The following is a 16,133-nucleotide window of genomic DNA, read 5'->3' on the forward strand; positions in this document are numbered from 1 at the left end:
AGAGACACCATGACGAATGATCGGCCATCCTGGCTTTAGGAGGTTGGGCGTGGGTGGGTAAGAAACAGGGACCTCCTGCCAGTAGAGGCCAATGGAAAACATTGACTCTCACAGAATGGACCACCTCTTCTCCGAACACACCACGTGGATGGTCTCTGCTCAGATGCTCATAACAGCCTGTCTTTCTACCTTGCCCTCTTCCCATTCCTGCCCCCTCTTTATAACCCATCTTCAAGTACACATCTCCTGCCCACCCACTCTGAGCCCTCTAATACATAATGCCCTCTAATACATAGTGCCTCTGCCACTTACTTAGCTCTTCCATGCTCTCATTCACTATGAATTTTGGTACATACTTTCCCTCTTTCTCACTAGTCTGTAAGCTTCTGGGATGCAAAACTAAAGCCAGACCTTGAAGCTCCCAGCACAGTTAATACTTTATCTAGTATGCAACAATGCACCAATAAATACCTGAGAAATGGAATTCAATTCAACAAATTCTAGCCGAAGATACAAGGCACCTTTTCACATGCTATAGGAAGATGCAAATATAAATAAGAGGCTTTTAGTACAAGTCAGATGGGGTACTTTGGAGGGTTCTGAGCAGAAGGTTGATCTGCTCTCATAGTCCAATCCTAATATATTTTGTTGTACGGGTGTTTCAACATATTTGCTTAACACATGAGTCATTTAACTAAGACTTTTTTTTTTGGCTTGAACAAATAAAGTGGCTGCTACTCATGAGTTGCAAACATCTTTCTCATCTTCTCTTACCTACGTTTCTTTCCCCCTTGAATCTTATAAATGAGTTGAGATGCAGATAGTTTCATGGACCAGTGCCATTCCATAAAGAAAGCTGTGGTCTTCTGTAAAAATATCTCCCACTTATTGAGCTCCCAATAAAGATATTCCTTTGCATACTTCCTTCTCGCAAATTCTCACAACAGTACAGCAAGCTAGATCTTATGATTTCCACCTTAAAAATAAGGAAACTGAAGATCAGAGAAGTTACATCATTGGCTTAATGTCACAGGGCTAGTAAATGATGGAGCTGAGGACTGAATCTAGGCCCCATGGGATTGCAATGGCTAAAACCATCTCAGGAAGACATCCTATTGCATGGCATGTAGGGTTTGAGAGCCCCCTTCTGTGAGCCAACCCTACATCAACATTATGCCCATTGGAATGTCACCCAGCAGCAAAGTACGCATTCCTCTGTCTTGTCAACTGCCACCTATGGCCCTCACATGCTGTCAAAAATGTCCCTTCGCTCTGGGCTTCAAATAACTTGGTGCCTTTGTCCTCTTGAGATGACTGCCAACCCTTCAATCTCATCAGCAGCTTGTCTCACATCAGACATGACAGACAGTTTCCGTGAAACGTGGGGGGGCCAACCCCCCACATTTCCACGGGTAGGGAATGGTGATAGCCTTAGAGGCTCTTTTTGTTTCCATGCCAGAGCTTCTCATGAATTTTTGTTTGGTGTGTGCATTTTCTGATACTGTATTTCACTGTCTGGCTGGCCTGTCTATCCACAAAACCCAGACTGGGGATCCCTTTAGCAATGCTAAGTAGACATATCCTTTTCTATCTCCCTGATTCTAGTGATGTGAAAAGCAACTGAATACATAGACTAGTCCATAGTTTGCATTGTCCCCGTTCTTGCAGACTGGGAGCAGTAACATACTGGATTTTAATCTTAGTTCTGCAGGTAACCAAACGTGTGACCTTGGGTAAGTCTCTACATTTCTCTGAGAGGGTGGAACCGAGTCTCTTTGCAGAAGTTCTATGGTTTTTTTGACTAATCACTCTTCTTCCTCCTTTTGTAGAGTATTGCTTGTCCATGGAAGTTTTCAGGCTTTTCATAAAGTGTTTTGTCACTAGGACTCCTGAAATCTGCATGAGAAGTACAGGCATCCGATAAACTAGGGACCTTGGGGAACTTTTAATTCAATGCCCACGTTTTGCTGATGAGGAAACTAAATCCCCAGAAGGTGTAGGGACTTACCCATGCAACTCCAGAATCGGTAGCTCACTCCCAACTGAGTGGTCTTTGTACAGCTACATCCAACCACCAGATCAGACATGGATCTTGATATTCACAAACTGACTCTCCTGCATTTTTTGATGGACTCTAGTTTCATTAGGATGAAACTACTCAGCAAAAAATATGTGGTCAGTTTTTTTATCTCTGCAAATTCACACAAAGTCAAAGACATTTTCTGTGGCTAAGAATACAGAAAACATTCAAAATTTCAAGCATTTAGAGGAAAGTGCCTTGTTCAAAGTCATCAGGCAAATGAGGGACAGGGCCAGAACTGGAAATAGAAAGCTTCAGAGAGACACCTGGAAGATAATGGATGTGGCAGGCTGTCCATACAGTCCTTCCGGTTTCCCAAACTCCAGATGGACTCCCCACACTGTCAAATTGATTGATTGAAGCACAATTGCCAAGGTGTTCTCAAATCCCCAGCACAGGGATATGGCTGCATGTTTGTTTCTAAAAGACTCTAGGTCAGAACATCACCTTCCCCTTTGCAAGCGCCAGTAGAGTTGCCACCAGCTAAAGAGGAAAACCGACCCTGATGAGCAAGTTCCATGACCACTGGGATATAAGTAAAGGAAATTGAGGCAGACAGAAGAGAGAGCTGGGATTTGTTTTTCATGGGGTTTTTGGCTGTCTCTTAAACAAATCTGACCCTAGGTATAAGCTTGCCCTTTTTGGTCCCAACTTCTCTGATTATAAAATATATGTTTCGCAACTGCTCTGAAAGTTATTAAAGTTGCAGCAGTAAACTATGGGAGGCCAGAGAATTTCAGACAAAAGTTATTGCATCAGTAACTCAGAAACTAATTCCTAAAACTCTTGACACATTTATCCAGAGGGCGAGTGCCAATATAGAAATGGAAATCATTGTCAAGGGCCACTGTGTACCTGGAATTAAAATCCATCATTCCTCAGAGCAGAGAGCTACGATTTCGGCAGAATATGAATAGTCATACCTTTCACCACCATCTTTCCTCAAAAATAAGGTCCTTTCTTTTTCAGAAGAACAAGAAAAATTCTGCTTTCTTTTTTTTTCCTTCAGAACCCCTCGTTTACATTTTCTTTTCAAATATTCATTTCTTTGACAGTTTAAACCAAAAAGTCTCCTTGATCTTATTGAATTGCACTGGTTTTAGTTTGGATAGAAAAACCTGCTGGGTACAGTAACAGAGAACGAACTTTACAACAGCAATAATCCCTTCCACAGCATCTGTTGTGGGGAAACTTAATATACTTTTATTAAATGGCTGAGGCATTGGCTCCAGTGATCTGAATTAACTACAGAAGATCATACAAAGGGAACAGAACTACCTTCTTCACTCAACAGACTCCCACTGCACACCCAGCAACATGGTAGAGACCAGAGACTCAAAACCGCCATTCAGGAAAGCCTCATGAAAAGACCATCAATTGCCTTAGGGAATACCTTTGTCCCTGAAAGTTAGCAAAGATGAAAAGACTTGATGGGTCCCAGCGTTGCAACCAAAATGGAGAAACGGGCCCTCAGATTCACTGCTGGAAGATTGACAGCATGCCTCAGTTTTAAATGTGCGTGCACTTTGACTCAGATTCTAAGAATTTGTCCTCAGGCAGTATTTACATAAGTACATAGGGTTGGCTTCAGCATGATCATAAAGAGGAAAAATCAGGAGCGATGCACAAATCATTAAAAATGCAATCATTGAACTGGTTATGTAATCTATATTTATTGTCTCATAACAGTAAAACATACCGAGACAGATCATTGAGTGGCAAAGTGCAATCACAGCACAGGTGAAATTACAGCTGGAAAGGTGTTCGCTGAGGTGTTGACCATGGTTATCTCTGAATAATGAGTTTCTGGGTGACTTTTACTTTTCTTTACCAACTTTTCTGAATTCTTGGGTTTTTAACATTTGTATCATGAGTGTCACTTTATATTTGTGGTGGAAGATGCTTTAAATTTTTCTTAAACAGAAAGCTAGTCTTTCCCTGAACTTCTTAGCACTGGCACTGCCATACGTAAGCCCAACCTAGTGATACTGTGATGAGTTCACGCGTGTGCAGTGGTCCCCCCTTGTCTGCAGGGCATGTGTTCTGAGTGGATGCCCAAAATCGTGGATAGTACTGAACCGGATATAATACTATGTTTTTTCCTCTACAGGCAGAACACCTATGATGAAATTTAATTTATAAATTAGGCACAGTAAGAGATGAATAACAACCAGTAGTAAAATAGAACAATTATAACCATATACTGTCATAAAAGTTATATGAATGGCTTTGGGGCCATTATTAAGTATAATAAGGGTGACTCGAACACAAGCACTAGACACCATGACAGTCAATCTGCTAAGCCAGACGGCTGCTGAGTGACTAAAGGGTGGGTAGTGTATACAGCATGGATACGCTTCACAAAGGGACGATTCGCACTCCTGGCAGACGAAGCAGGACTGCCCGAGATTTCATCATGCTACTCAGAACCACATGCAATTTAAAACGTATGAATTGCTCGATTCTGGAATTTTCCATTTAATATGGGTAACTGAAATCGCAGAATGCTAAACCATGGGTGGAGGAGGAAACTACTGTATCCATATATCAAAACTCATCCACTTACGTACTTTAAGTCATCAAATTGTGAACTGTTAGTATATGCCATCTATTGTACCTCAGTTACACCTCAAAAAGTTCTCCCTAAAAGGAAAGAAACTATGTAATGGTTCATGTAATTTCCATTCTCTACACAAAATTGTCAAAATAACTGTACTTTTTTTTAAAACAACCTGAATCAATGTTGGAAAGTAAATTTGATGTTCCAATCAGTGACAGGAGGCTATTCTGAGAGGTTAAAAGCCTGAGTGAGGTGTAAAAGTGTTCATTTAGCTTATTTTCAGTTCTCCCACGGTGTCGTATCCTTGATTATAGATAGAAGCAGAGCTCACCGTGTGACCTGCTTTTGTCTTTCTCTGTTTTGCACCTTTTTGCAGAGTCCACGTCAATCTTAGGTACCTTTTACCTCAAAATACATGCTTCGGTGCACTTTAATTTTCCTGCAGTGAATAAATAGCCCTTGCTAGCTTCCCTTAAGTAACTACAGAGCAACCCTGAGGACTCTGAGACTTTGGGATCAGATAAAATTCTGATAACCAAGCATTCTTTCCAGAGATAATTATGAATAGACAGACAAATGTTTGGAAGACTATTCCTTCACTCGGCAGCCATGTTTCCTCAAGTAGATATACTCTGTTCCTGTAAGACTAGCCACTAAAATCGTCCAACGGTCTATAATTGCCTAAAGAGAATAATATGACAGAGGAAAGAAAGAAAGAAAGCGTGGCCACAGTGGGTTTGAGAAATGGGTCTCGGAGTTAGCCGGACAAGAAGAGAGCAAATGCTGCAGGCCACTCTCGGGGTCACTCTCCTGAGTGCCACTGAGGGTTCCGTCTCTGGATGGCAGGTGCCTTGAGGAATGAGGGCCCTGATGTCATGGCAGAAGCAGGCCCTCTCTGCAGGTGAGGCCCACTTCTCATCACTGTTTCCCCTCTGCTTTCCCATGCAACCAGCTGGACAGTGCTGCAGGGACGAATCGGGCGCCCAGAGAACCCATTCCGAGTGGCCCTGGAATACGTCTCAAGTGGAAACCGAAGCTTGTCTGCAGTGGACTTCTTTGCCCTGAAGAACTGCAGTGAAGGTATGTGAAACCGGCTTTCCCCTTCACTCCCTAATAGCTCGTTGTCTTAAGTGTGTCAAGAACCTGCTGCCATGATAGGCTGGGAATGTGCACACTTGTACAGAAAAGTCTACAGTGAGTAGGGCCTTGTTCTGAATATTATCAAGAGCTTCATAGCCCAGCTGATCAATTTTCAAAGGCTGAGTGTAACATTCTACCTGCTTAACTTAAAACGTCACCAAATAGAATATAGTCTTTATTAGAGAACATATTAGCTTACATTCCCTGGCTGCCAAATGATTTCAGCTATGTATATATTTTTTTAATTTTGATTGTGGAAAATTTCAAATTGTGTACAAATAAGCGGAATAATGCAATGAACCCTCATATACCCTCAACCCAGTTTCAGTAATTATCAGCATCCTGCCATTTTTGTTTCAACCGTAGCTCCACCCCCTCCTCACCTCACCAACTTGATAATTATTATTATACTTTGTTTTTCCTGAGGCAAAATTTACAACTAAGTATTTGCAATGATTTGGTTTAAACTATTATTAAGAGACAACATGGGAAATGGTTAGATGTCAAATTTTTCACTTATTTTGTAAAAACCATCAGGGCATGGCCCAGTGTCGTTGAATTCCTTTTGCATTAGTCTCACATTGTGAATTTATTTCAAGAGAAGGCATATCTCTCTGGAAGCATAATTTGTTGATTTTTTTCTTCTTTTTGCCTTTGTGCCAGGAAACTCTGAACTAAATGCAATCTTCTATCACAGTGATTATATCTGTGTAGTCTTTGGATAAGCTTATTTCCCCCTCCCTCTACAGAGCTTTTGATCTTCTATTCCTATTATCGAGATCATATTTTATATGTATCTTTTATTAGATATTGCCTCAGTTCTGATTGGTAAGCAGGATGAAATGGTCATCAATCAGTATAGGCGGTTGATCTTTCCTTGACTCTTTAGAAGGCCTAGGGCCATCATCATAAACATCCTTTATTGTTTCCCACATGTAAAGGGTATAGGAGACAGGTATAGGAAAATCTTAGAGAAAAAGTTGCTTTCATTGTGGCTATACTGCGGTGTCTGCCGCTGCCCGGAGGTTCACTGGGGAGGGAGCTCTCATCTGTGCTATGGAACCCATGGTCTGAGGGGCCCCAGAATGAAGTGTGGACAAGAAGAAGGCTGTGTTGCCCTCAGACCGAAATTCTCAATATAGACTGTTCATGAACAACCATGAAGGCCCATCACACACAGCCATCTGTTGCATGTAGAGGCCCAGTTTTGAGTCTCGCGCCTCTTGGAGCTGGTGTCCGAAAGCAACTCCCTTAGGTAGGGAGCTCCACTGATCACCCAGCTTCTTATGCTTCTGTGGCACTTCTTTTATTGCTGGCTTTGCAAGAACATTCACAAAGTGTGTTTTTTATCTTCGATCAAAACTGGTTTATGTGTGGGGAAAAGAAAAATCACCATAATGTGATAGATTGAACTTCACTTCAAGTTGAAAAGGTGGTTAACCTGTGATGTGAGGCAATGTACAAGAAACATGTGGTTTGGGAGAAAGCCAGGAGCTTGTACAAATGTTTCCGCACTCACGAGCTTGGGGATTTGTGAATGTCTCTCTGGACATCATCAATCCTCGCAGATGTCAAGGGTCTGTGTACCGTCCAAAAGAGGCCATGTGTTGAAACAGAGCCAGTTAACAGGAATGTGACAGGGAAAAGGTATCAGTTCCCAGCATTGACCTAATCTCATTGGAGCAACATGAGGAGAAGGGAATAAGAGACTACAAATCTCCAGACAACAGGCTCAGCACAATTATTCCTGCAACAATTCTTTGTCCCTTTGATTAAGGGTCTCAACCAGTTGTGCAAATTTTTTCTTCCTTACCCCTACAACTCCCTTTTACCTACAAAATTCTTCTCCTGTAGCTTATGTTGCATTTGCAGTGAGTCAGTTGGAGAGATTAAAAGACCTGTTTCTTGTCTGCTTCTCTACTCGTATGAAACCAAGAGAGTTGACCTCTCTAACTTTCTCTAATGATCCAGGAAGTGTTTCTTTTGGCAGGACACTTTCTGAGGGGAGAGTGAAAAGAAGTCTGTCTCTGACTCACTAGGGAAGGTAGGTTGGCCAAGAGACCTAAGAACATTCTCATGGTCCCGTTACCTTTCTTCAGAGGCTCAAGGTCCAAGAACAGATGATCTCCATGGGAGGCAGGTGTCCTCTGTGCTCCTTCTCTGGCTGGGACTCCTGTGGTCACCTAGGGGGTGAAGGGATTAGTATGGATGTGTAAGGCAGAGAGCAGAGAAGAAAAAAGTGATCCCAGTGTTTCCTGAGAATTTCTAACTCTTCCCCCCGTAGCAGAACAAATTCAGGTGCACATCAGTTGGTGTGGACAAGTTGCAAACATAAGAAGCGTCCTGAAACTATACTCAGCGTATTTAAAGGGGAGTTATTTTCGAGGCGTACTCAAGGCCTATTTGATGTAGACAAATCTGTGTTTTCTGAGATCAGTGCTTTGGTTAGGTCACGAAGGGGAGGAGGTAAGGGAAGAGAAGTTGTGTCTTTGAGAAGGGTGAGCAGGGCTGGTGAAATGCTAACCAGGGTTGTAGAGAGGTCTACAGGATGGTTGGTCTGTTTTCTGACAGTAGCTTGGTCCCCTCGTAGGAGGCATAGACAGAACATGAGGGAAACACATCTATAGAACTCCAGAGCTCTTCCTTGGCCCACATGAAGAGAGGTGCCATTTTAGTTAATCCAGAGAAGCTTTACAGGGAATGCTGGAACAGTTCTCCCTGCATAGGAAACGATATCTGTCTGTGGGTATCATCAGAGCAGAGTCCATGCCTCTTTGCTCTCTGAATCATGACACCTATCTATCACAGGGCATAACACTTAATAGGTGCTCAGTTGATAAGCAATAAAAGCTAACATCAGTGGAGCATTTACCATGTGCAAAGGCAAAAATATGTGTGTTTTTTCATGTAAGCTTTCCAATAATGCTACATATTCAGCAGGGCGGGGTTCACATTACTCATGAGGGTTATTTCCCTAACTTCTCTCGCTCAGAAAGTGGAGTGGGATAGGGGGAGAATCCAAGGTGAGAAATGCAGTCTCACCCCCTGAACACCTTAGAAATATGTCCCAAAAGACTTGGAGATGCACAGATGTCTTAACTGCTCTGGGCCTAAAATGAGGGCATTTGAACTAGATTCAGGGTCTTCAAATGCTTTTTAGAACATAGTCTTGTAGAGAAGTCCAGTAGATAAAATTACACAAGCAGCTCTGCCCTAGTGGAAGTGAGGGTGAGGGGCTCAGGACCCACCTACTTCGCAGCTCTTGACACCCCCTTACACACATGGTATTTTCTGAAATACAATTTGAGAACCCCTGGACAGTCTGATTTTCAACTCTCCTATTAACTCCAGCTCTTTGATCTTATAATTCTGTGCTTACATAAAATGTGAAAGCCAAAACTAGTTGTATTAACCATACTCCTTTAAATGATTAAAACTAAACACAAAGCTATTGTACTTTGAATATGGGTCACTTTCACAAGACAGGTTCCTGTCCTGGTGGGTCCTGGCTTCACAGTGCTGGATCTAGTACAAATGCTTCCAATAAAAAAATGTGTAGCCTCTGCCAGCCTCTCTCCTCTCCTACTCCATGAAAGACAATAATGGGCAGTAGAGGATGTCATCCTTAGCCCAACAGGAGACAAGAGAAAATGAACGAAGCAGAACAAATAGATTTTAATCTTTGGCCAGCCATGTGGAACCAATCAGCCTCTGGAGTAGGCTCCAAAATCCAACTGCGTAAAATCAGGGATAACCTCACAGGCTCCTGGCAGCCTGGCCCCAACTGGGCACTTTCTGTTCCAACAGCAAGCAAGGCCCCGGCAGGATCTTCCATCTGTCCTTGTAAAACAGAGGTTACTGTGGCACTCTGTCCTGGGGCTGCCAGCAGAAAAGTCTCTGTGTCTCATCCATCCATCCATGCATTCACTCATTCATTCGACAGACACGGAGCAAATACTGAAAAGAATGTATACTGACACTGACGTAAACTTGCTGCTGCCATCTTAGGACTGGGTTTTGGTGTGGTGGCTTTAAGCTCTCCATTCTACTTTACACAGAAACTGCTCCCCATAGGGGATCCCTGAGTTACATTTAATTTGCACCAGATATTGAATAGATGCTCCATTTGCAGAGATGTCTTCCTCCAAACTAGTGCCAACTTGCCTTTCTCAGAAAGTCCACACAGAGTGATCATGGATGCAGCAATCAGGGGATTTAAGTCCCCTTGCCACCTCTTATTTGCCATCGACTAGCCAACTCTTCAGATCAGAAGGGATATTGAAGGTCTCCCCCAGAACTGGCACATCATTTTTTAACTGAAACTAGGAATAAAAATATGTCAATGGTTGTTCCCAAATTGACCTTAATCATGAGGGTCAAATGGGAAGATGGCTGTGGAGGTGCGTTGTAGGTGATGCCCTGTGCTACCTGACCACTCTGGGTCTCACCTGGCCTGACGCCTTTAAAGACAGAGCTGTTTCCATGCTGCTCAGTTTCTTGTGGAGAAAATGCTGTTCACAAAACAAACTGGCTCTTCTAACGCCTCCTGCAAAGAATGACAACTCAATGCCATGGGGTGATGAGAGCCACAGCACTGCCAACCTGAGACTGGCACCGAGGTGCCCCCACCTGGGTTGGTCACCTCAAGGGACTGAATCAGCTATGCAGTGGTGGGATCTATTGCTTGGAAGTGAAAGGCGCAGCAAAATTGTAGCCACAGCCTTGTGTCCTAATTTAGTTCTCGTTGTGTCCTTCAGGTAGAGGTGAACCCCATTTTCAAACCACTCCCCTCCTTAACTCCCTCTTTCTAAAACTCCCTGCCCATAATTTCTCTGTGAATTGTGCTATTTAGAAGATAAGCATTAATGATGATTTCGTCTAGCCCCTGAGATCTGTTCACATTTCACCAAACACCTGCCTACATCACACCTTGTTCTAACTACGCCACCCAAAGAGTGTTCTCCCTCTTTGTCTTTCATTCTGTCTTTCAGAGTCCTGCACTTCTTTTAAATCTCAGCACAAATAGTGTCTTCTCTAAGAAGTCGCAGCTCAGAATTGTTTCCATATATTTCTATTTTTAAAATAATTAAAAAATAGAGAGGTGCCACAGTCTACTTCTTTCCAGAGTTATTCATGTGTCTTACTCAGTAGATGCTAAGTTCGTAGAATCAAAGACTGGGTTTTTTGCTTTTGTTTTTTTAATCTCTGTACCCCAGTTAGCAACTAATGGTGCTTTTCTCATGGTACGCACTTAACAAGGAGATTCTTGTTTCAAAGTAGGAGAGAGATTACAGGCTTTGGTATCAGAATGAGTGTGGAATCCCAGCTCTATCACTTACCACCCTTTTGAGCTCACAAGTTTTAAAAAAATCTATGAGTTCGGATTTTCTCATCAGTAGATGTGGCTAAGAACGCATCATTACAGGTTTGTTGGGAAATGAAAACTGATGCGGTGTATAGAGCCCGTAGCACAGTGCTTGGCACAATGAATGCCATCGCTTTCTCTCTCCTGCCTCCCTCAACTAAGCTCAATGGCCTCATTCTGGAACCAGGGCCGAATAATTCTGCACAACTACTCCAGGGTACACTCTGATCTACGTTCTGATTTTAAAGGTAGCTATTTCTCTTCCCCCCACAATCTATGCTTTTATCTCTAATAAAGTCAATTTTTTCCTTTGTGACAGGGTGCACAGAACCCATTGTTCCACACAAAGGAGTAGGACTTTATAATCCTGTGGGGATGATTGGAAGCCAGGGAAGAGCCTAGAAGTCTTTTGGCCTGTTTATCACTCTGCCTTCCTCACGCAGACTGAGCCCAGGGTCTCAAACTGCCAGGCCCTTAGCTGGTAGAACAAGACAAAGATTTTTGCCAGTTCTTCCTTTCCCTACTGAAGTACAGCTGCTGTTGGCAGAGACTTCCTTACTCTCAAATGGCTTATTCATAATCTTATAAAGCCAATTAAAAAAATGCCCCACAAAATGCTTAGGAACAACCATTGCTGGGACAACTATTTTAAATATTCGACCATTAGAAATCGCCCGAAATGGGGGTAAACCCAAAAGGTTTTTAAATAAAAATAAACAAGGAACCAATGTGCTGAGGTCATTGTATTCCCAGAAGAAAATTATTTTCAAATTACAACTACATAAAAGAAATAATCAAAAGGATTAATCACACTGAAATAATTGGTCTATTTTACAAGTAATTTGGAGCAATATTCAGTCATTGACATCAATGTCTAGTAGTAAAATAATAATGAATTTCATTCTCTAATGTATTTATTTTATTAATCGTACTAAATGGTGTTGTTATTGCTTATAAATATTTCATAACTTTTAATTCATTAAAGTGTTCAAAGAATTTCCAAAAGTATTTATTAGTTTTAAATCATCCTTAGTATTCAATTATGTGACTGCAACTCTGCCTGAGTAATTTTTTAAAATTATTGTTTTGGGTAATGGGAGTCTCTTTGAATGTGAAGGATTAAACCCCAGTTATTAATGAGGCTGATGTTGCAGCTGATGATGAATGAGGGGCTTGGTGAAGTTGTGTTCCCTATTCGGATCTCGAAGGAGCTCTATAGCCGTTCCTTAAAATCTGTGTCCATGAGGAGAACAAGGTGGACCCCGATAAATTAATTCCAGAGATGATGAGAGAAATGTCAGTGTTGACATGGGTTTCAACCCACACCCTCTCCATCTTCCTAAAACAGCTAAGAGCGAATTCATGCATTCCAATCTTACCTCTTTGCTATTTCCTTCATTCTTTGATAGAGGCCCTAACAAGTAAAATGGGCAAAAAGATGTGATCAAAAGGAAAGCAAGGGACACTGCATTGTGAACAGTGGAAAGCAAACAGGATTGGGATAAGAAAAACAAGGATTTGAATCTTTATTTGTGTGAGAGCTATGTGTCCATTGCACCCTGCAGTACGAGATAATTCACGGGTGAAATGAAGACAATGGTCCCTGCCCTGGCATCCGGATTAAGTATGACAGTGTGTGTGCCCTGCGTGACACTGCCTGCAGCCTGGTGGGAAATCAAATGGGGGTAGTTCTGCCTCTCTGAGTCCAAGTGTCTCATGGTAGCATTGACCAAGCGGCCTTGGAAACTCTTAATTAAGCATGGTACAAACAACTGATCCGAGTTATCAGGAACACTGGATTAACAGCGAATGCACAACTCCCAGGCTCGATGAAGTCCAAGGACTTGCCTGGGACAGCTGGGCTGACTGTGCTCTTAGTCCTGTGCCCCCGAGGTCTGAAACCAGCCTCCCTGCACTGCCTCCGGAGCCTTGGAGCCCGGCCACACGGGCTCTGGCTAAAGACATTCAGCTGTGGGCAAACTCCGAGGCGCCAGGATCCAACAAGTGGGTGGGGATAAAATGGGGCCAGTGCTTCTCACACGTGGACACTTAGACCTCAAGGATACGTAGTAGTGTTTTGAGAATGTGCAAACTCACAGATTCAATGTAGTACATCTTTCCAAACCTTCAGTTTTATCAAAAGATTGCAGTGGAGGGACATTTTTATATGAAAACTAATATGGCTACATATTGAGCTCTGATGCAGACTGCACACAAATTTTAAGATAAAACGTGGGTTTTAAAGACCTTTCCTGCTCATAGTAATCTCCAGATTCTGGGAGGTGACTCCCCTCTCCTCTGCCATTTGGGGCACATCAGAGAGGATGTCGGTGAAGCACCATTCCAGGGGGACAGAGGGACATGGGTAAGAGAAGGAGGTACAGCCAGCCCTAATGTCACCTGCTAGAAAGCTGAAGCCAGTGAGCAGGTATCCTCTCATTACAAGCCATAGGTGGGTGGGATGGCAGGCAGAATCACATGGTGACACCAGAGACCAGCAATGGGGTCCTAATCTACCAAATCAGAGAAGGGCTCAGTTCCTAAAATTGAGGTACAAGATCAGGGCCAGATTAACCAACATTAGATTTTAAAGTCCCCTTTGCATTGGCCTAGCAGGGGTGTCCAAACTTTTTTCAACGTTTTTCACCAAGGGCCATATGCAGTAAAATACACAAACAGCCGGACCACTCACTCGAGGTGAGGTACGTATTGCCTCACCTGGTTTGTTTAAGTAAACTAAATATATTTTTGGAATTTGCTGCAGGCCAATAAAAAATGGATTGTGGGCCGCAGTTGGCCCACGGGCTGCAGTTTGGACACCCCTGTCCTAAAGGACAGAATTGACCTCAGAGTGTTTTGTTTTGTTTTGTTTTGTTTTGTTTTGTTTTGTTTTAAGGGGGACCCAGAGAAGGGTACTAAGTTTCATCTGAAGATCTTGGAGACATTATACTTCCTCCCCGCCCAGACCCTTGAACAGAGCCCCTCAAACCAGGGGCTGTGAGAACTGAATGTCAAAGTCCTCAGGAGTGGAGGAGCCTGAGTGGGGGCTCGGGGAGCATTTGCTAGCTGATGGGCATCACTGGGACTACAAGAGCTGGCATTGCTGGGATGCGATGCTTTTTCTCTTTTTACTCACAGTTGGTTTGAAGATTTGGGCATTCTCTGTCTGCACGTTATGCTGGGAGCACAGTTTTTGTGGAACTTTAGTTTGCCTTAGTTGTGATTTGTATGGGGAGGAAGCACTGGGCAACGTTGCTCGGCAACTGCCCTGAAGGCCCCACAATGCACAGCTTGCAAACCACAGGCCAGTGGTCTCTGTGACCCCTCCACTCCAACCTTCTGGGATTCTCTGAGCAGCATTTGGGTGGATGTATAGTCTTTTGGATTTTGCTGCTTCTGCTCTTTCATTTAGCTCTTAGCCAGCATTTTGTGTCTGTAAAACGCTTAACAAACATTGACTAATTATCCCTCATTAATCATTCATGCAACTGGTAGACCACGGTCTTATCATTTCCTTCAAGAACAGGGGTGTAATATCCTGCCTGGATCCCAAGTCACATGCAGGGGGCTGATGAGGCCATCATGGCAGCACTGGGATTCTCCCAAGCTCAGTGGGGGAGCGGGCCGGAAGGTGGACATGGGCTCTGTGAGGCTACAACCACACTGGGATGCCTTTTTGTTCTAATGAACAGGAAGGACGAGCCATATCGCTGGCCACTGGCAGCTGAGAGGCAATAAGCCTTAATTAGAGGCTTCTTCCTGGAAATTCACTAGGACATAATAAGTCTGTTATCTTAAAAGGCCCAGAGAGGTTGAATGCCTCAACTTTCTTTTGCTTTTACAAGCTGATCTTTTCAATCATGTGCGAAATGTAAATATAATGAAAACATTGGCTCTGATTAGCTCCCCAATGCTATAGGGACAGGCAGTGGGTCAGGAGGCAGGTTTATGGTTCAGGAACACACAGCAGGGCAGGTGAACGAGCTGTCACAGCTGGGAACAGCAGTAGAACAGACCTTGAGAGAGGGTCAGTTGGGTCTGGGGAGGGCTGGGAATGGAGCAAGCTCCCTACACTCCACTCCCCAGAGGTCAAGGAGAGCTTGTAAGCAGCCCAAAGCCTCTGTCCTGTGGACTTGGGCTTATGAGTAGGTAAAGCTGACATGAGAAATTCCTAGACTTACATTACGTAGATTAGAGCAGAAAGCAAAAATTACAAGTGCAGAGGTTCTCTATTTTTCTTCTTAACCTACCATCTCAGGACTGGTATCTTTCTTTCTTGCTAGTACACAGACACACACACACACACACACACACACACACACACGCTGGCTTTCACATGCTTTCTCATATATATATATATCATATATATATATTAACATTAGAGGGCTGTCCTCCAGTCCATTTGCATATATACTTGTATACGTATATACTAATATGTACATGTACTAATATGTCCTCCTGTCCATTTGCTGCCATTTTTCCTCTCATGGCCCTTTTGCTCATTTCTCTCTCCACCCCTGACCTGTGGCTCTATGTAATGCCAAAGCATCTACTCCATTCACAGTCTTATCATTTGTTTACTCTGTGTGATAATAAACAGGTAAAGGCATACACATCGTTTCCCTTCTCAGCTCTTGGTTTTGGCATCTTGTGGACAGCCTCTCTCTACATCTCCATACCCTCAGCCTCTCTTTCCTCTGCTTCTCCCAGACTCTGGATGTCTGTGTCTTTTTGCTTGTCTGTTAACTCATTCCCACTTCTCAGCTTTCTTCCTCTCCTTGCATGAGGCGAATTGGTCACTTGATCCCTGTGGCCACACCTCAGTGATCAGCGAAGCCTGGTCTGCTTTTCCTCCAGGCACGGACCTGAGGCTCTGTACCCGAGGACAACAGCTGAAATGGTCAGACTGGCTGGCTACACAGGGGCCAGGGTGTGCACTCGTAGAATCTTCCTCTCTTTTCCTCCTTACTCTAAGCGTACATTTTCTC

At 43.3% G+C, this 16,133-nt stretch overlaps 1 protein-coding gene across 1 annotated transcript in view; it reads left to right on the plus strand.

Annotated features, from left to right (window-relative positions):
* The window catches only part of ALK (ALK receptor tyrosine kinase), a 642,106-nt gene that overhangs the window by 474,736 nt on the left and 151,237 nt on the right, over nucleotides 1-16,133 (plus strand). The window contains exon 5 of the mRNA XM_081068072.1: nucleotides 5,593-5,720. Within this exon, the coding sequence (XP_080924198.1) occupies nucleotides 5,593-5,720 (128 nt within the window). The remainder of the gene's footprint in view (nucleotides 1-5,592; nucleotides 5,721-16,133) is intronic.

This window comes from Rhinolophus hipposideros, assembly GCF_964194185.1.
Source record: "Rhinolophus hipposideros genome assembly, chromosome: 12".
Lineage (NCBI taxonomy): Eukaryota > Metazoa > Chordata > Mammalia > Chiroptera > Rhinolophidae > Rhinolophus > Rhinolophus hipposideros.